The 19,366-nt window shown below is 43.1% G+C and overlaps 1 protein-coding gene across 1 annotated transcript in view; it reads left to right on the forward strand.

The window, feature by feature from the left end:
* The window catches only part of RAE1 (ribonucleic acid export 1), a 20,671-nt gene continuing 1,305 nt past the window's right edge, over positions 1–19,366 (forward strand). The window contains exons 1-11 of the mRNA XM_053573657.1: positions 1–178; positions 3,610–3,706; positions 4,381–4,485; positions 6,591–6,683; positions 10,489–10,575; positions 11,532–11,618; positions 11,738–11,809; positions 12,707–12,814; positions 16,824–16,930; positions 17,014–17,089; positions 17,657–17,851. Coding sequence (XP_053429632.1) covers positions 3,617–3,706; positions 4,381–4,485; positions 6,591–6,683; positions 10,489–10,575; positions 11,532–11,618; positions 11,738–11,809; positions 12,707–12,814; positions 16,824–16,930; positions 17,014–17,089; positions 17,657–17,851 — 1,020 coding nt within the window. The 5' untranslated portion in view covers positions 1–178; positions 3,610–3,616. The remainder of the gene's footprint in view (positions 179–3,609; positions 3,707–4,380; positions 4,486–6,590; positions 6,684–10,488; positions 10,576–11,531; positions 11,619–11,737; positions 11,810–12,706; positions 12,815–16,823; positions 16,931–17,013; positions 17,090–17,656; positions 17,852–19,366) is intronic.

The raw sequence follows: 19,366 nt of genomic DNA on the forward strand, positions 1-19,366 counted from the left end.
GTGGCTTCGGGCCCCACGCGCCCTGTCTCTGTGGTAGTTAGGGCCGTTTCCACCGCTGGAGTGAAGGCGCCTCCGACTCCTGGGCTCCCTGCTGGCGCCACCGCGCTGGAGCAGCTCCGTGGGCTCTCCAGTGCTCTCCGCTCCCTGCTGCCGCTTCCCGCCGGGGTGCGACTCACAGGTAGGCCCCGTGTCGCGTCCCCACCGTACCTGCCGCCATGGCGCCTGCGGAGGCCTGGCCCTTCCTCGGGGAGCGCGAGCCGGACTGTTGACCAAGCTTCCTTAGTGGTCCCTGGAAGCGAAGTCAGAGCTGAAGGGACATTAGGAGGTCACCTAGGGTCTAACCCGCCGTTTTTCTTGTGGGGAAACAGACCCCGGGAAGGACCCCACTGAGTTAATAGCGACGTCTGTCGCCTCTGTCCTTCCGTCTTTCATGTGTGGCTTGTCAGACACGTGTTACTTTCTCGGAGAAGCCTTTCTGCAGAACGGCATCCTCTCTCCCGTGTCAGCTGCTTCGTTTCCTTGGCAGCACTTAATCACTCTCTGCAACTGTTTGCTTGGGCCTTCCCCAGCCAAGTACGTATTGCATATGTACATGCGAACCGTTGCGGAGGCAGTACTTCTCCGGGTATTTATTAAATACCAGCAGCTCTGGGCCAGTCATTGTGCCATGGGACCAAGAGCACATTTAGAAAAGAATCCAGGCAGGTCCCTGCTCTCTTAGAACAAAATTTAGATGAATTTGAGAAATTTTATGTAGTTGTGTAAACGTCACAACAGTGCGGTTTTAAACCATTTACATCACCCCAAAAGAGTTTGGAGGAGGCAACTTTGCGATCTGAAGGGGCAACGGGGTTGAGGGAGGGGGCAGGCAAATCATCCCAGGCTGAAGGAACTATGGGCGATAACGCTCCAAGGCAGATAGGAGTGGCTGGAGTGCGGGAAAGAGGAAGAGTGAGAGGTTAGGTCGACTAGGTTCTGCAGGTACTTGTGCCTTCTGAGCTTTTTGAAGCTTCCCAGTGCTCAGCATAACATATGGGCTGATTAACAGGTGAATGCCACTTGTCTACCATGTTCTTTTCCCTGAGATCCCTGCTGTTAGAAACGGTCTTTGCCTGTGGCTCAGTCGGTGGGGCGCCGGCACCATATGCCGAGGGTGGCGGGTTCAAACCCGTCCCCGGCCAAACTGCAACAAAAAATAGCCGGGCGTTGTGGCGGGCGCCTGTAGTCCCAGCTACTTGGGAGGCTGAGGCAAGAGAATCGCTTAAGCCCCAGGAGTTGGAGGTTGCTGTGAGCTGTGTGAGGCCACGGCACTCTACTGAGGGCCATAAAGTGAGACTCTGTCTCTACAAAAAAAAAAAAGAAACGGTCTTTGCCTACTTGAAGATTGAAGAAAGGGAATGGAATGGAAGTAACATTTGTTAAAAATTGATAGTGTTTTAGGCACTGTCTGTGCAGAACTTTGCAAAGTAGGTGTTAGTGTCCCTATTTTACAGATGAGAAAATCAAGGCTAAATAACTTGCCCAAAACCTTGTTGCTAGCTCCTGGATCTGACTGTGGAAGCCTTGTCATTTCTTTGTTCATTCATACAGTTAACTGGTGTTTCAAGTACATCTCTGCATTTGAGGGCGGAAGTGTAGTTGGCAAGCACCATGGTTTCTCACAAAGTTGCTTTCTGATATATAAATGTGCTTTTAGCTGTTGCTCTGACCTTTTCTTCTGTACTTATTTTTTATGAAGCTGGGGAAACTTAATGCCTTCCCAAATTTCTTGCAGTTTCTCCATTCAGTGTTGGTGAAGATGTTACACTTGTTAGCAAGTATAGCTGTCAGCTATTAGACCCCTTTTGGAGAGGTAAATGACACTGCAGACTTCTCTGTGTACAAATTTGCTAAGTGGTAACAGTTAGAATGTGGCATCAATGTATGTGGATCATCAGGGAGTTACAATACATAGATTTTCTCTTTAGAAGGAAAAAAGAAGAAAAAGTTGTTTGTTGCACCCACTATATGATAGACATTGCAGCTTCTACATAATCTGATTTGATCCTCAGAGCAGCCCTGGAAAAAGTGTTGATTTTCCCTGTGGAGCAGGAAAATGAGGCCTGAAGAGATTAGAGTTCCACTTCTTGTGAGTGGCAGAGGCCATGTTCAAAACCTCATGGGCCTGCTAGACCATGATACTCAAGAAAAAACTCAGGGTAGGAGAAATTCTGGCTGGCTAGACATCCACAACATAATGCAGATGCTTTGGTACTGTTTCTAGCAGACTAAAGTGAATTATTTTCTAAAATTTACCCTCGGGCAGTGCCTGTGGCTCAGTGGGTAGGTTGCATATACTGAGGATGGCGGGTTTGAACTCGGCCAGCTACAACAGCGGTGACAACTGCAACAAAAACAGCCGGGCGTTATGGCAATTGCCTGTAATCCCAGCTACTTGGGATGCTGAGACAAGAGAATTGCCTAAGCCCAAGAGTTGGAGGTTGCTGTGAGCTGTGACACCCTGGCACTCTACCGAGGGCAACAAAGTGAGACTCCTGTCTCAAAAAAAAAAAAAAAAAAATTTTATCCTACAGAGACATTGCTGGGTTGTTGCCAGGACTAGTTATTCTAAGTAATTTCATACAGAGATATTGACCTAAAGCAGAATGCAGAAATTAGTAAGAGGTAGTAAACTCCCAGTAGTGTCCTCTGGTGTCCTAGAGACACTAATATCTACTTTGTGAAGTTCTGCACATACAGTACCTAACATAAAGAATGAGGACTTTCTGTTTTGTTTCTGTTGTATTCTTGGTGTACAGCTTGGTGTCTCTATGTAAAGAATGAGTGAATTTATTTTTTTAACTGGTAACTGAAAAAAAAAAAACTTAATGCATTGATACAGGTTCATTAAGGGTGGTAAAGGTACTATACTAATGTAAGATTATCAATAGGGGAAACTGGATATGGATTGTATATCAATTCTGTCTTTTGCAATTTTCTGTAAATGTAAAATTGTTCTTTAAAAGTTTATTTTCAAAAAGCACTCTGCAGCCTGGTATAGTGCCTTACACCTGTACTTTGGGAGGCCTAGGTGGGAGATCACTTGAGGTGAGGAGTTCATGATCATCTTGTGCAACATGGTAAGACCTTATGGCTAAAAAAAAACCTTAAATAATTAGCCAAGCCTGATGGTGCACACCTATAATTCCAGCAACTTAGGAGGCTGAGGGAGGAGAATCTCTTGAGCTTAAGAGTTCAAGGCTGCAGTGAGCTGTAATTATACCAGTGTATTACAGCAAGACCCTGTCTCTAAGAAAATTTAAAAAGTTTAAAAAGCTCTCTGCTTGGGCGGTGTCTGTGGCTGAAGGAGTAGGGCACCTGCCCCATATATCGGGGGTGGCAGGTTCAAGCCCCGCCCCAGCCAAAACTGCAATAAATAAATAAATAAATGAATGAATAAAAAGCTCTCTGCTTATGGCTTATTTAGATCTCTTCAGAAGAGAAGCCTGGCCTCAAGCCATTTAGAGTATTTCCCTTCTGTGACTTAATTTATTTTTACACTGCCTTTCAGTATTATTTATTACTTAAGAAACAGCCTGTCCTTAACATTTTCTGGGTTTTTTTTTTTAGGGCCAAAATGAGTCTGTTTGGAACAACCTCAGGTTTTGGAACTGGTGGGACCAGCATGTTTGGCAGCACAACTACAGATAACCACAACCCTATGAAGGTACCACATAAAGCTTCACAGGGTTGCGCGGCGCCTGTGGCTCAAAGGAGTAGGGCGCCAGCCCCATATGCCAGAGGTGGTGGGTTCAAACCCAGCCCCAGCCAAAAACTGCAAAAAAAAAAAAAAGGCTTTCCAGAGTTATAGGAAGAGTTTAAGCAAGAGTTTCTCACACCAAGGACAGCAGGAGAACCCAAGATAGTGGGAGCCTTCCTTGGAGTGAAAGCTCTGAAACTTTATCTAGCCCAGCTTTCTCAAACATTGGAGCGCAGAGAATATTTCCCCTGGACTAGCGTCCTGGTCCTCTTGACCTGGCAGATCTCCAGAATTATCCAAATTGTTTGTTAATGCTGCAGATTCCTAGGGCCTGGCCCAGGACTGTTGAATCTGAATTTCTGTGGTTGGGAAGAAGGGAGAGTAGTTGATAACTACAGTTAAGCTCTGGGCAGAGTGACCTAGTGGAGCCTCATTTGGAAAACGAGGCCAAGGGCATTCATTTAGAGTTTTACTTTCAGTCCTGGCAGTGCCATTATCACTGGCTTGTGTGTTTCTACTCTTTTTGATCAAAGTAAGAGAGGTCTAATTCAGTTAGTTCATGAGGTGATTAGTGAGAAAGAAAGCAATTTTGAATTAAATTGTGATTAAGCATACATTTTAACATTGGCTTTTTCCTCCAGGATATTGAAGTAACATCTTCTCCCGATGATAGCATTGGCTGTCTATCTTTTAGCCCGCCAACCTTGCCGGGAAACTTTCTTATTGCAGGCTCATGGGCTAATGATGTAAGTGCTCCTTAAATGCGTGTTTTATGAAGCATATTTCTTGTATGGGCAAGCCTAGCTTTGGTGCCATTTTTCCCCAAGTCCATGAATCAGGGTTAAGATTTATTCATAGCCTTTTTAAAGAAATCAATTTAGAGGGTCTAAACCCTTCTGAATGGCAAACATCACTGATTTTGTTAGGAAACCACAACCATTCGATAGCTTAAGAATTCTTACAGTGTTGAAATGTATTCCCAGATCAAATGTAGTATTCAGCAAGAAAGAATGTTATCTGTAGTGGCCCACACAAACGATTTTCTCTTCTTGGCATCCTAAAAGTATTCTCCAGGTATGTTAAACTTTTCAACTTTAGATAATATAAATCCTTTATAAACATTGTACATTTCTTTTGTGTAAGAAAAAGAACAAAATATTATAGTGTAAAAAAGAAAGGATGTAAAGAGGTACTTAAAAAAATAAACTTATTCAGTCACATAGGTAAACCCAAATTTACATGATAAATTCCTTTTCTATCAAATTAACAAAAATTAAGTTTAAAAGAATAATGGTACCAGCAAGGATAAGCTGAAACCTTACCTGTACTGCTATTAGGTGTGTTAGTTGGTTGAGCTCTTCCAAGGATAATTGGCAACATTCATCAGAGATCATTAAGTTTATGTACCCTTTGTGTCAGTGAGTCCCCTTCTGGGACTTAAGGAAATCTGATAATATACTTTATATGCATTATCTAAATTAAATTAGTCTTTTTTTTATTGTTAAATCATAGTTGTGTACATTAGTGTAAAGGGGTACAGTGTGCTGGTTTCATATACAATCTGTAGTATTCTCATCAAACTGTTCAACCTAGCCTTCATGGCATTTTCTTAGTTATTGTATGTAGACATTTGTATTCTGCCTTTACTAAGTTTTGCCTGTACCCATTCAACTAAAGCACTTTGAACACATTGTGATCGCTATTTTATGAATCAGGATGCTGAGGCCTCAGGATGTAAAATAACTGGCCGTGGATCACCTGTCTGAGTGGCAATGCAGGAGCCAGAACCAGCACAGTCCAACTCCTGGTCTGCACTCCTAGCCGCTGCCTGGTATTGCTTCTCATAAAAACATATTCCTAGAGAAAGTTTTGAAAATTACATCCAATAGTAAAGTCAATTCATGGTATGCAAATGTCGGGGGAAAGATTCAAACTGGTCTGCAACAGGGAGGCAGGGCCTGTTGGGGGAGGAGGAGAGAACAGAGGGAGGAATGTTGTCAAGGTTGAACAAGTTTGATTTTTATGTGTAGTTTCTGGAAATATCAGTTGATTTGCTGCTAAAAATGTTAGAATGTTTAAAGATGAATAGGCTAATGTTTCTGGAAATATCAGTTGATTTGCTGCTAAGAATGTTAGAATGTTTAAAGACAAATAGACTAATGATGCAAATAAAAGAAATGAATATGCTGTGTAGTTTACTGTTTTCATAAAAAATAACATGCACATGAAAAGGAGATTGAGCACACGGAGCTGATAGCCATGCTTGTCTTTGGTGGAATTAGGGTGATTTTTATTTTCTTGTCATAGTTAGAAAATTTATAATCTGGAAAAATTACAGTAGAACCTCCATGGTTAACCACCCCCTTAAGTTGATCTAACTTTCGTAGACCAGACAGGCACCAGTACTGTAGGCCTGGTTCCTTATGTTGTTCTCCTCCGTATGTTGACCAGTTTGTTATAGTCCCTTGAGTGGTCAACTTACAGAGGTTCTACTCTATATAGAAACTTGAAGTATTCAGAGAGTTAAGTTTTTACACATTGGTCTTGACTGTCTTAATGGTAGTGGGTAAGTGATATTCTGCTTTAGAAGACAGGTATCTTACAGATGTGATGGGGAAAGTCTTTGCAGTTTTAGATGTAAGAGGTAGAATTTATATATTTTAATGGCTTGGGAAGAGGAAAGCAGCTGCTTGGCATATTTTTTCAATTACTTTGTTCTTAAAGGTAGATAATTAGGTCAATCTGAGAGATCCATGCATAGTTAAATTGTACCCCATTAATTATAAGATGTTAAATGCAACTAGTACTTTGCGAATTGCTTCATCTGCATTAATTTGTTTTGTAACCACAGGTTCGCTGCTGGGAAGTTCAAGATAGTGGACAAACCATTCCAAAAGCCCAGCAGATGCACACGGGGCCCGTGCTAGATGTCTGCTGGAGTGACGTATGTTTCACTCCATTTTTAATGTTCTCGTTTACTTGAAGTACAGTGTTATTCAAGTATTTAATAATAAGCTGAACATCATTTAGCATGGATGTATCCACATTGTGGGGATTATAAATTTTTTAATGTAAATATAGTAATTTATTGATGTTTTTAATGTTAGCTTTACTTAGGTGCTCTCTCTGAAAGCTTTTCTTGAATTAAATTTTGTGTGTGTTATTGATGAGACCAGAAGGCCGGATGAAGCGCCTGGGGCAAGTGTGCAGCCTCCTAGCTGGGCTGCCTTGGCCTGGCCTTGGGGAGCCTAGAGATTAAGGTCCCAGCTTGCCTCCTCCCTCTCCTGCCACTGTGATGGCGAAATGGATTTTCTTTATGTCCTGAAAGCAAAGAAATGAAATGCAAGCTTCAAGACAGCTTCTCTTCTGATGCTCATTTAGAACCCCTCTCTCCAGCTTTTTTTTTTTTTTTTTTTTTGTAGAGACAGAGTCTCACTGTACCGTCCTCGGGTAGAGTGCCGTGGCGTCACACGGCTCACAGCAACCTCCAACTCTTGGGCTTACGCGATTCTCTTGCCTCAGCCTCCCGAGCAGCTGGGACTACAGGCGCCCACCACAACGCCCGGCTATTTTTTTGTTGCAGTTTGGCCGGGGCTGGGTTTGAACCCGCCACCCTCGGCATATGGGGCCGGCGCCCTACTCACTGAGCCACAGGCGCCGCCCTCTCCAGCTTTTTTATCTTGCTGATTTGGTTCAAGTGGTACCAATGTTGGAACAGTAATGTCAAACTTTGCTACTCATTCACTCATAGTTCGGAATAGATTTGATTCCATTACTACTGCTTTCATATCATCATTATTCACCTTGGTCTCAGGTTGCCCATCTGGCTCATTTTCAAGGGTAAAACCACCAGAATGGAACTTCCCAAACTGTTGACAGAACTCTGTATTTGTTAGCCACGTCCTTCCTTTGAGCTATCTGTTTTGCATTGGTTCCATGGCAACTCATAATTCAAAAATAACAAATTTTTTACTTACCCATGGTTTCACAAAAATTGCTCAAAAAATTTTTTGGAAGGTAATCACAAGCCAAAACAGGCATTTGAAAGAATGGGGATGTACCTTCACAATAAAAATAAAATAAGAAGGCTTGGGCTCAGTGGGCAGGGCGCCAAGGGTGACAGGTTCAAACCCAGCCCCGGCCAAACTGCAACAAGAACAAAAAATAGCCAGGCGTTATGGTGGGCACCTGTAGTCCCAGCTGCTCGGGAGGCTATGGCAAGAGAATTGCCTAAGCCCAGGACTTGGAGGTTGCTGTGAGCTGTGACACTACGGCACTCTACCCAGGATGACAGCTTGAGGCTCTGTCTCAAAAAAATAAAATAAAACAAGAAGTGTCAGGGTGAAATGTCAGAAATACCAACTGTCAAATTTAGTACTTAAGGAAATTGGGTATTTCATACTAAATAACCAAATACAGAGTTTGGGAGGGATTCTGTGACTGTTTTACAGAAGAGATAAGAATTGAACTGAATCATAAAAAGAGAAAAGCTAGGGCGGCGCCTGTGGCTCAGTGAGTATGGCGCCGGCCCCATGTGCCGAGGGTGGCGGGTTCAAACCCAGCCCCGGCCAAACTGCAACAAAAAAAAAAATAGCCGGGCGTTGTGGCGGGCGCCTGTAGTCCCAGCTGCTTGGGAGGCTGAGGCAAGAGAATCGCGTAAGCCCAAGAGTTAGAGGTTGCTGTGAGCCGTGTGACGCCACGGCACTCTACCCGAGGGCAGTACAGTGACACTCTGTCTCTACAAAAAAAAAAAAAGAAAAGAAAAGCTTAAAGCTTTTTGGCATTGTCTCATCCAGTATAGGCCTGAGTTCAAATTCAAGCTCCACCTCACAACCTTTTGACTTTGCCAAGTTTATTATCAGGCATCTCTTATGTTCTAAGCCCTGGGAATATAGGAAGTCAGGGTAGGTAGGTAAACAAACAAATCTATGCTCATGGACTCATGACCTCTTAGCACAGTCAAATATAGAAAGAAATAAGAATTACGCTTAGTGGAAAGTTGTGACAACTAGATTAAATCTACATAGAGTCACAAAGTGGCTAAGGGGCTCACTTCCTTGAGTGAGCACAAGTGGAGTGACAGAGCCTAAGCCCAGACCTTCCTGACTCTAGAACCCGGAGGAACCTTGTAGGAAGATACATGCTAGTTTGGTGGGGGGGGGGGCAGCTGGGAGTGGAAACCAGATGTGTGGAGGCACGAAAGCCAAACTTGATAAAAGCGAATCTTCAATACTTTAAGGGCAGGGTTGAAGCCATAGGGCCTAATGGGGTAAAAATGTTTCTCTCCCTTGTCTTTTGTTAGCTTCTGCCCGTCCTCTGGGAACTGGCCCACTCCACTCCACAGTGCTGATTACAAATGGTGGGCCTGGTATTATGAGTTGGGGGGACCAGTACTCCATTCAGGCTCAATGCAGCCCACTCCATGCTTGATATCTTTCTTTGGCTGTGTTTTCAAGAATTATCTTTCTAACTTTATTAATAGAGTGAGGAGTAGGTTTTGTGTCTTCTTTCAAATGAAATGATACTTCAGTAGGAAGAAAGTTTTGCTAGGGGAAGACAGTGGTAAATCTTTGAGCTATGGAACTAAACATGAAAATACTCTAGGCCAGGGGTCAGCACCTAAGCCAAATCTGACCCAGTGCCTATTTTTGTAGATAAATTTCATTAGAATACAGCACACTTGTTCTTGTGTGTAAGCTGCCTGGCTGCTTTCCAGCATAGTGACGAGAGACCTGCCTTTGAGTTGCCTGTGTGAATGTTTTAAAGACTATTACACAATGACTACTAATTTTTAAAGCTGTTCTTCAATTTAGATAAGACCAGTGAGTATTGTAAATTTTATTGCACGCATTTTAAAGTATTACTAGACATGGAATTGAACAATGATTACAGGCGTGTGTGTATATAGAGAAAGATAACTGGCAAAATGTTTACAATTGGTGAATCTAGGTGAAGTGTACATGGGAGTTTATTATATTATTTTGCAACTTTTCTGAACAGTTGAAGTTTATCAAAATAAGAAAAAGTTTAAAAAGTGGCTAATTGTTGCCTCAAAGAGGAGCACTAGGATCAGGGTTACTAGAGTCACTTTTCACTAAGTTGTGATTTTTGATTTTTAAAAAATCCTGCTTCTGGGCTATGTCTTAGAAAAACAGTAAGTTGGTAATAGTAATAAAACACAGAAGAGATGGGGAGTGGTGGCTCAAGTGCTCTGGGAGGATAGCTTGAGGCCAGGAGTTCTAGGTGGCCCTGCACTCCAGCCTGGGTGGCAGCAAGAGACCTATCTCTTTAAGAAAAAAGAAAAAAAGGCTGGGCCTGGTGGCTCACACCTGTAATTCCAGCACTCTGGGACACCAAGGTGAGTGGATCACTTAAGCTTACTAGTTTGAGCAAGAGTGAAACTCTGTCTCTAAAAAATAGCCGGTTATTGTGGCGGGCACCTGTAGTCCCAGCTACTTGCGAGGCTGAGGCAAGAGAATTACTTGAGCCCAAGAGTTTGAGGTTACTGTGAGCTATGATGCCATGCCACTCCACCGGGGACAAGAAAGTGAGACTCCGTCTCAAAAAAAAAAAAAAAAAGTTAAAACTAATAAAGCTGAAATGTGTTTTTTGCATGACACTGTAGTTGACAATATACTGAAAAAATTAAAATTACAAAGTTTGCTTCAGTATGTTGAACCTAATATCTAAATAGAGATAGAAATATTTAATTTTTCTTACAATGCAAAATTTTCTACATTTTATTTTAGGATGGGAGCAAAGTATTTACAGCATCGTGTGATAAAACTGCTAAAATGTGGGATCTCAACAGTAATCAAGCAATACAGATTGCACAGGTAACAAAGAGGCTGACGAGACTGGAAGCCAGGACTGTCATGATTCCTTAATTATATTTATTAGTAGTTCTCTGTTGTAGGAAATGCAGTTTGACTATCAAATTAATTAAACTTAATATTAAATTAATTAAATGTAATATACCAGAAACCTCCTTAACACAAAAGTGACACAAGTTTTACAACCGTTCTCATTCTTACTAGTATTTCAGATTGCTTTGTCATGGGTCTTCCATATATGTGTAGATGGCATCATAAGGAGTTAATGACTTTAAAAGCTGTAAAAGATAAATGTTACAGGTGGTCTTTGATGTTCCCGTGTTTGACACCCCAACACGTGGGCCTTCTACCAACTATCTTTGGTCATTCGTTCATTCAGCAAGGGTTTATTGAATGACTGCTATTTGTCAGGCACTTTAGTGGGGCTAGGAAATACAGCAGTGAGTAAGGGGGACACTTCCACACACCCCTGGGGCTTTTATAGTTTACTCAGGGACATCAGGCAGGTTCTTGTGTGAAGAATGCTAAGAGAGGGCAGAAGTAACAAAGGTAAGAAGTAACCAAGGTCCAGCCTGGTTGGGGGTTCAGGAAGAGCCGCTTGACACATTTTCACATTCTTGAGATCACAGTACTATGTACTAGAAGCATCTCCTTGATCTCTTTGTTCATGTCACCTTAGTAAACAAATTGGTGAAGTTCTCTACTAGTTGTTGCTGAATATCTCCTGAGGGAAGGGTAGTTATGGGTAAAAATCAAATATGTTCCTATTAAATTGAATATTTTGAAAAAAAAAATAAATTGAATATTTTGGTCATAGAGAAACACTGATATCCTTTGATTTTTGTTTGGTGTGACCTCAATATTTAAATTAGTTCCTTCTCTTTGAATTTTCGAACTAAAGCTGTTTAGTACCTTGTTATATTTACCTTGACCCATTTTACTCTTGTCTTGTTTGAAAGCATGATGCTCCTGTTAAAACCATACATTGGATCAAAGCTCCAAACTACAGCTGTGTGATGACTGGGAGCTGGGATAAGACTTTAAAGGTATGTGTGCTGAGGTATTATCTGGCCCAGCTAAACTCGGCATTTATTTTTACACTATTTGTAACGCATCAGCTCTGAATGGTCACTTTCTGCCTTCTCTTTTGTTTTTTTGCTTTTAGTTTTGGGATACTCGGTCATCAAATCCTATGATGGTTTTGCAACTCCCTGAAAGGTGTTACTGTGCTGATGTGGTAAGAAATTTCAACTTAATATATAGTATTTCCTTTTAAAAGACAAAGTCACTTTAGGAATAGATATGGAGGACATAGTTCAGTTTGCCTCAGCCATCTGAGATTCTTGTGCTGCATTTATTCCAGAATTACTAAAAACTGGGTGTCTGGTTTTTTGGTCACTTGTTTGAACATATGTAGCCAGCTATGTACTATCTCTAGTGTGCTATCTGTCATGGACAGGAGGAAAACTAGCGGTCACTTTGTGGTGTGGTGCCACGTTGGATCTTCAGGCCTGTCTCTAAGTGAGATAGAAATGGAAGAACTTTCCCTGTTCATTTATTCCTAAGTCTTAAAGTTTTGTACCATCTGGCCCAGTAATTAGACTTTAAAGAATTTATCATGAGAAAAATAATCAAAGATGCAAATTGTCTTTGTTTTATATGTATAATATAGTTAAACATTGGTTCACTAGAGGGAATGGTACACGGCTGCCTCTAGTGTACGACATGGGCCCACAAAACTTTGAGTAAAGGACAAGGATTATTCAGAAGCACACACATAGACACAATGCTCAGGGGAAGGACTGGAAGAAAGTGTACTACAATGTCAGCAGTTATCATTTGGAGGAGCAGTATAGGTGATCTTTATTTCTTCTTAGTTCCTAAGTATGTTTTTCTAAATATTCAGATATTTTCCAGTTAGTTTTAAAAAAACAAGTCTTTAAAAAAAAAAATTAAGGTTCTACTTTTGAAGTCTGTTTCTCTAGGTTTTTGAACAGCATGTAGATATCATGGGATTATTAAACTTAAAAAACTCAGGCTTAATTTTGTGATTAAAAAAATCAGTCTAATATGTGTGTATAAAAAAACACACTCCTTCATTTGAAGCATGTTCCTGCTTTCCTCCATTCCCTAGATATACCCCATGGCCGTGGTGGCAACTGCAGAGAGGGGCCTAATTGTATACCAATTAGAGAATCAACCTTCTGAGTTCAGGAGGATAGAATCTCCACTGAAACATCAGGTGAGTCTAGGTTAACTGAAGAAGCATATCTCTAGGCTGGCACAGTGGCCACACCAACAATTGTAGCATTTTGGGAGGCCAAGGCCAGAGGATCACTTGAGACCAGGAATTTGAGAGCTGAGCGCAGCATAGTGAGACCTTATCTCAAAAAAAAAAAGAAAAAAAATCTACCCTGGGTAGAGTGCTGTGGCATCACAGCTCACAGCAACCTCCAACTCCTGGGCTTAAGCGATTCTCTTGCCTCCGCCTCCCAAGTAGCTGGGACTATAGGTGCCCTCCACAACACCCACCTATTTTTTGGTTGCAGCCAATCCTTATTGTTTGGTGGGCCCAGGCTGGATTCGAGCCCACCAGCTCTGGTGTATGTGGCTGTCACCTTAGCTGCTTAAGCCACAGGCGCCAAGCCTACAAAAAATTTTTTTTAAAACTATCGCAGGCGTGGTGGTGCACTCTTTGGTCCTAGCACCTGGAGAGGGTAAGGCAGGAGAATTGCTAGAGCCTGGGAGCTATCATGACACCACCACTAGGTGACAGAGATTGAAAAGAATTTTAAAAAGAAGCATGTATTTGGCTGGGCGTAGTAGCTCATGCCTGTAATCCTAGCACTTGGGAGGCAGAGGCGGGTGGATTGCCCTGGGCTCACAGGTTCAAGACCAGCCTGAGCAAAAGCGAGACCCCATCTCAAAAAAATAGCCAGGTGTTGTGACAGGCACCTGTATTCCCTGCTATTCAGGAGGCTGAGGCTAGAGGATCACTTAAGCCTAAGAGTTTGAGGTTGTGTTAATGTGTGTGTGCCCAAGGCCACCACCTTCTTAAATGTAACCTGATCTATCCATTGTCGTTGCTCACTCACACCCTCTGGACTGGAGACCTGGATCCCCAACAGATCTTGTGTGAGTCAGAACTCCTGACAGTTTTCAGACAGCTCAGTCCAGCCGAGTCACATACCAAGCTCAACACTACTTTGTACAGCTCTTTATTAAAACGCTATTGTCTCATCAGGATTCTTCCCAGTTACTGTCCCGTATACCACATATTTTTACATCTATGTATGTAGGCAACGTATGTACATACTAAATATTTTACTAATTTTGTCTTGTTTTGCCTACTAGAATATGAGCTCAGTGAGAGCAGAGGTGGTGGTTTGTAGTTTTGCTGCCTCACTGCCAGCACCTGGAGCTGGACTGACATATAGAAGGCGCTCTATAAATGTTTGCTGAGCAAATGGTTGATCACCCCACTCTCCACTACCAGCCCCAGCTTATTCCTCCTGACATGCTCCACATCCCATTAAATGAGACGGCCATCTGTTTCATTGCGATGGCCAGACATCTAGAAGTCACCCTAATTCACCTCTCCCTCCTTTTATGGAGGGAGCACAGTCTTCTGTCTCAGTAATCACCAGGCTCTCTCACTTCTACTCAGTAGGTGTTTTGGAATTGCTTCATTTTTCTCCTTCCCTCCCTTTTGCCACATCTAATCCAAATCTCCTTAGCCAGTACTTAGATCAAAATTTCATGACATCTTGGCAGGGATTTCGTGGATGCAGTGCCAAAAGTGAGAATAGACAAGTGAAGCTGTTTCACACTGAAAACCTGCAAAGCAAAGGAAACAGCAGAGTGAGGAAGCAACCTGTGGAACAGGAGAAATATTTAGAAACTATTCTGACAAGGGGTTAATTTCCATAATGTATAAGGAACTACTGTAACTCAAGAGCAAAGAAAAAACAAACTAGAAGCTTGAATAGACGTTTCTCCAAAGAAAATACTCAGACGGCCAGCCTGTATATGAAAAAAGTGATCAACATCACAGTGCAACAGGGAAATGCAAATAAAAACCACAGTGAGATATCACCTTGCACTTGACAGCACTGCTGTTATCACAGAGGCAAAAGATAACAAGGCAACAAGGCTGGGTGAAAATGTAGGGAGACTGGAGCCCTCATACACTGTTAGAGGGAATGCAGAATGGTAACGCTCTTAGGGAAAACAACATGGAGGCTCCTCAAAAAAATTAAGCATAAAACTACCTTATGACCTAGCAATCTCACTAGGGGTATTTATCCAAAAGAATTGAAATAGGGAGTTTTTTTCTTTGAGACACAATCTCACTCTTTACTCTTTCACCCAGGCTGCACTAGCAACATCATAACAAACTGCAGCCTTGACTCCTAGGCTCAAGTGATCCTTCTGCCTTAGCTTCCCAAGTAGCTGGAACTACAGGTGCCAGCATGCCACCACATTACGCTAATTTTTCTTTCTTTCTTTTTTTTTTTTGGTAGAGATGGGGTTTTGTTTTGTTGCCTGGGCTGGTCTTTAGCGCCTAGCTTCAAGTGATCCTAAAGTGTTGGGATTATGGGCGTGAGCCACTGTGCCTTGCTAAAATTAGGATTTGAAGAGATATCTGCACTCCTATATTTATTGCAGCATTATTCAAAATAGCCAAGTGAATGGGTAAAATAAAACCTCTCTGAGGCCAGAGAAGAAGGAAATGCTGTCATTTCTGACAATCTGGGTGAACATGAAGGATGCTATTCTAAGTGAAATGAGCCATGCATGGAAAGAAACTCTGAATACAGATGTGTCGTATCTGTAAAGTCAAGCTTTTCATAAATGGAGAGTGGCATGGTGGACTGGGGAGTTGCTTGTCAGTGGTATAACATTTCACTTCAGCAAGATGAGTGAGTTCTAGAGATCTGCCGAACAACATTGAAATTTTGTTAAGCGGGTGGATCTTGTGTTAAGTGTTCTTATTACAATCAAATTAAGAGAAGAAGCAAACACTTAGGTCTTGGCCCTTTGCAGTCTGTCCTCATAGGTACTGCAGGGGCTCATCTCCTAATGGCAACTCCAAGCTTTCTGAGAATATTGCTTAGTCCATTCACTGTCTCCCTTTTCCTTCTGGGTAAATCCCAAACTCCTTGATAAAACCTGGTCTGGTCTGACCTGGCCATTCCATTGTTGAGGATTGCCTTCAGCCTCTGCAGAGGGTAGCTGCGTGTGGCTGTGCCATGTAAATGGCACCTCCTGACGTGCGGTTCCTGGTCTGTGTGCCAAGTCTTGGGCTCTTCTGTCCTCCAAGAACTTTTAGACTTCTGTGTCTCTTTTATTTTTTTCTACTCAAAAAATGGACTGGTTATTTAAAAAAAATAAGGGGGAGGCAAGCAATAGACAGAGGATACAGTTTTCCTTTTTACTCAGGAATTTGTAGGCATCACAATACCAGAAACTACCTTCTACCTTCATTTGCGTAGCGTGGCCCCCAGCTGTGATCCTGCTCCGGCTCCTCCTGAGTTCCTCACAAAGAAGCTTCAGCAGGGTGGGCCCCTGCGATGTAGTCAGGTTGTCACTTGTGGGAGGAGGAAGTGATCTTTGGGTAAAGTGCCATGTCTAGCTTGCATGCAGCACATTCAGAGTTTGGAAAGTATTGTCACATCCTCTGTCCCCCTCACCCTGCTTCCTTTTCCAGCTGGGGAAGTAGAGGCACAGACGCACTGGGGACCTCCTGAGAGGTGCCCCCCTTGCCAGATATGAGCTGCTAATCAAAGGGTGCAGCTCTGTTCCCCACAGGGAGAATGGTGCTGCATTGGAGCCTCCTGGCCTTGGGAGCTCTGGCACAGTGAGCCAGCCTTCAAGTAAGCCTGGGCAACATAGTGAGACCTTGGCTGTACAAAAAGATTTAAAAATCAGCCAGGCATGGTGGCACACACCTTAGTCCTACCTGTTGAGGGGTCTGTGGCAGGATCGCCTGAGCCCTGGAGTTCAAGGCTGAGCTATGATGATGCCACTGCACTCTAGCTTGGGCAACAGAAAAAGACCCTGCCTCAAAAAAAGAAAAAAATTAGAAGGTAATGCTTAATGGGGGAATAAGAATAGTTTCTTTATCATATTTGAGTAATATGCTTCTGTTTTTCTAAAACTCAAAAATTGGATAACAATTGTTTTCCTTCACATTAGTCATGAAATCTTATATCACATTGTGATAATGTCCTTTTTTCTTTTAACTATAGCATCGATGTGTAGCTATTTTTAAAGACAAACAGAATAAGCCAACTGGTTTTGCCCTGGGAAGTATTGAGGGAAGAGTTGCTATTCACTACATCAACCCCCCAAATCCGTAAGTGGGACTCGATCAGCTTGCATACTTGGAATTGAGACTTTTTGTAGAAAGGAAAACTTAGATGATCCTTTGTTTTTCAGTGCCAAAGATAACTTTACCTTTAAATGTCATCGATCTAATGGAACCAACACTTCAGCTCCTCAAGACATCTATGCGGTATGTTTTTAGAAACTTTAACCTTGAAAATACATCTAGAAACTTGACGTGGAGGTGGCTGAGTAATTATGGGATCAGAAAAGATTAATCATTGAAGAGCCTATATGTATTGATGGCTGGAGATAAGTGGCTTAATGCTGTAGGCTTCAGTTTTCTGTTTTTATGAAACAGACTGGCTTCATTCTCTCACCTGTCTCTGAATGTAAGCTTCGGTCTTTCGGGTAGAGCTTCTACCTCTGACAGTTTACACTTAGCAAAGACTGAGAAAGTACTGTTTGCTCAAAAAGAGACAAACAGGCAATTCCCTGAACTGCGCTCCTCGGGTTTCCTTGCTGAATACACATGTTAACTTCTGCTGATGTTCTCATCACAAGAGATGTAGGTTCTGGGCTGGCAGCTCATTCAGCAAGTGTGGCTAGGTTCTCTTATAATCAGTGGGCAGCCAGCTAAAATGAAATGTGTGTGCACACTTTGTCTCCTAGTGTAAACAGGAAGCATCTGTTGACGAAACCTATCTCTCCATCCTCCTCTGCCGGGACTTCTCATGGTGTGTATTCACCCTTGCAGGTAAATGGAATCGCGTTCCATCCTGTTCATGGCACTCTTGCGACTGTGGGATCTGATGGTAGGTTCAGCTTCTGGGACAAAGATGCCAGAACAAAACTAAAAACTTCAGAACAGCTGGATCAACCGATATCAGCTTGCTGCTTCAATCACAATGGAAACATATTTGCATATGCTTCCAGCTATGACTGGTCAAAGGTGAGAATTCCCAGACCTGCTCCAGACTGACAGATTGTTGTCACCTCCCTATGAAGGGAGATCACAAGGCTTCCTTGCTGGGTTGTGGGGATTCATTACAGCCTTTGGTCAGAGCCTGGCACACAGGAAATACCCAGTTAGTGTCAGCCATTCCAAGCTGCTGTTCTGTCCCTGGGTACAGAAGTAAGGTCAAGCTGAAGGCCGGTGCTTTGGGAGACTAATTGGCACAGTGGTTGGAAGTGTGTGAGGGGCTGGACTGTCGTGCAGCTTTGATTGGGTGGGGGAGTGAGTAGCTGGTAGGCTCGTGGCTGCATTTTTTATTTATTTATTTTTGAGACAGAGTCTCACTTTGTTACCCTTAGTAGAGTCCCATGGTGTCATAGCTCACAGCAACCTCAAAATCTTGGGCTTAAGTGATTCTCTTGCCTCAGCCTCCCAAGTAGCTGGGACTAATAGGCGCCTACCACAATGCCCGGCTATTGGGGTCTTGCTCTTGCTCAGGCTGGTCTCTAACTCCTGAGCTCAGGTGAGCCACCGCGCTCTGCCTCATGGTTGCATTTTTGAGGCTCCAGGAGCTGTGCTGAAGTGTGCAGACTTGGCTCCCCAGTCTTGTGAGGTGTGTCTGCCAGCTGGCCTGTTGGTTCTGAAGAACACGTCTTCATTGTGCTGGTTTTCATCTTTCTCTTCCCAATTGCCTCTGCTTTCTGCTTCTGCTTCCTAGACCTTTCCCTGCCACAGTGCCTTCACTCTTGGACAGGCATGCGAGTCCCTCACACACTCCCAGGTCCTTGATGCCATCTTCTCTTCCACCGTCTTCTACCCCATCCACCAGCTCCTCCCTCTGTCCACCTGCACAGGAAGCCACGAGAAACCTGTTGCCCTACTGCTGAGCTCGTCTGAGAGTGGGTAGCAGCACCTGCCCTTTGTTCCCTGCCCACTGGCCCCTCAGTCCACTGCCAGGGACTTTCTGGCATCCTGGAGCTGTACTCAGGAGTCTTGGCCACATTCTCCTTGTACAGTGCAGGAGCTTCCCTCCCTGCGTCAGGCGTATTGTCCATCCTGTCCTGCACAGAGCTCTCCTCCCTCAGCTTCTTGCATCTCTTTTCCTTGTTTCTTTCAGCTGCTGCTGGCCATCCTCCTTGAGGTCTTTTGAAGCCTCTCACCTATGGCCTTGTCCTGTCTCCGCCTAGGTGCTCCATAACCCTCCTCCCTGTGCTTGGGGTTCTCCAGGTCTTCATTCCTGAGATCCGGGCTCTGCCCACAGAAGCCAGTACTCGGCTCCTAACCTGGGACCTGGCCTCTCCCCTTTCTTTTGTTTCCCAGTCTTCAAGGAGGGATGCATATAGTAAATTGAAAGAATAAAATCTCACTGCTTTGAGTGCTGCTTGAAACTGAAGTAATCTTAATGTGTCAGTTTATAGTGGGGGTTACAAAAATTAGTCTTCTTAATTGAAAGAAAAATTTTGCTTCAGGAATTTTTCATTGCTCAGTTCAAGGACAGTTAACTCTAGTATA

Source organism: Nycticebus coucang, chromosome 21 (assembly GCF_027406575.1).
Source record: "Nycticebus coucang isolate mNycCou1 chromosome 21, mNycCou1.pri, whole genome shotgun sequence".
Lineage (NCBI taxonomy): Eukaryota > Metazoa > Chordata > Mammalia > Primates > Lorisidae > Nycticebus > Nycticebus coucang.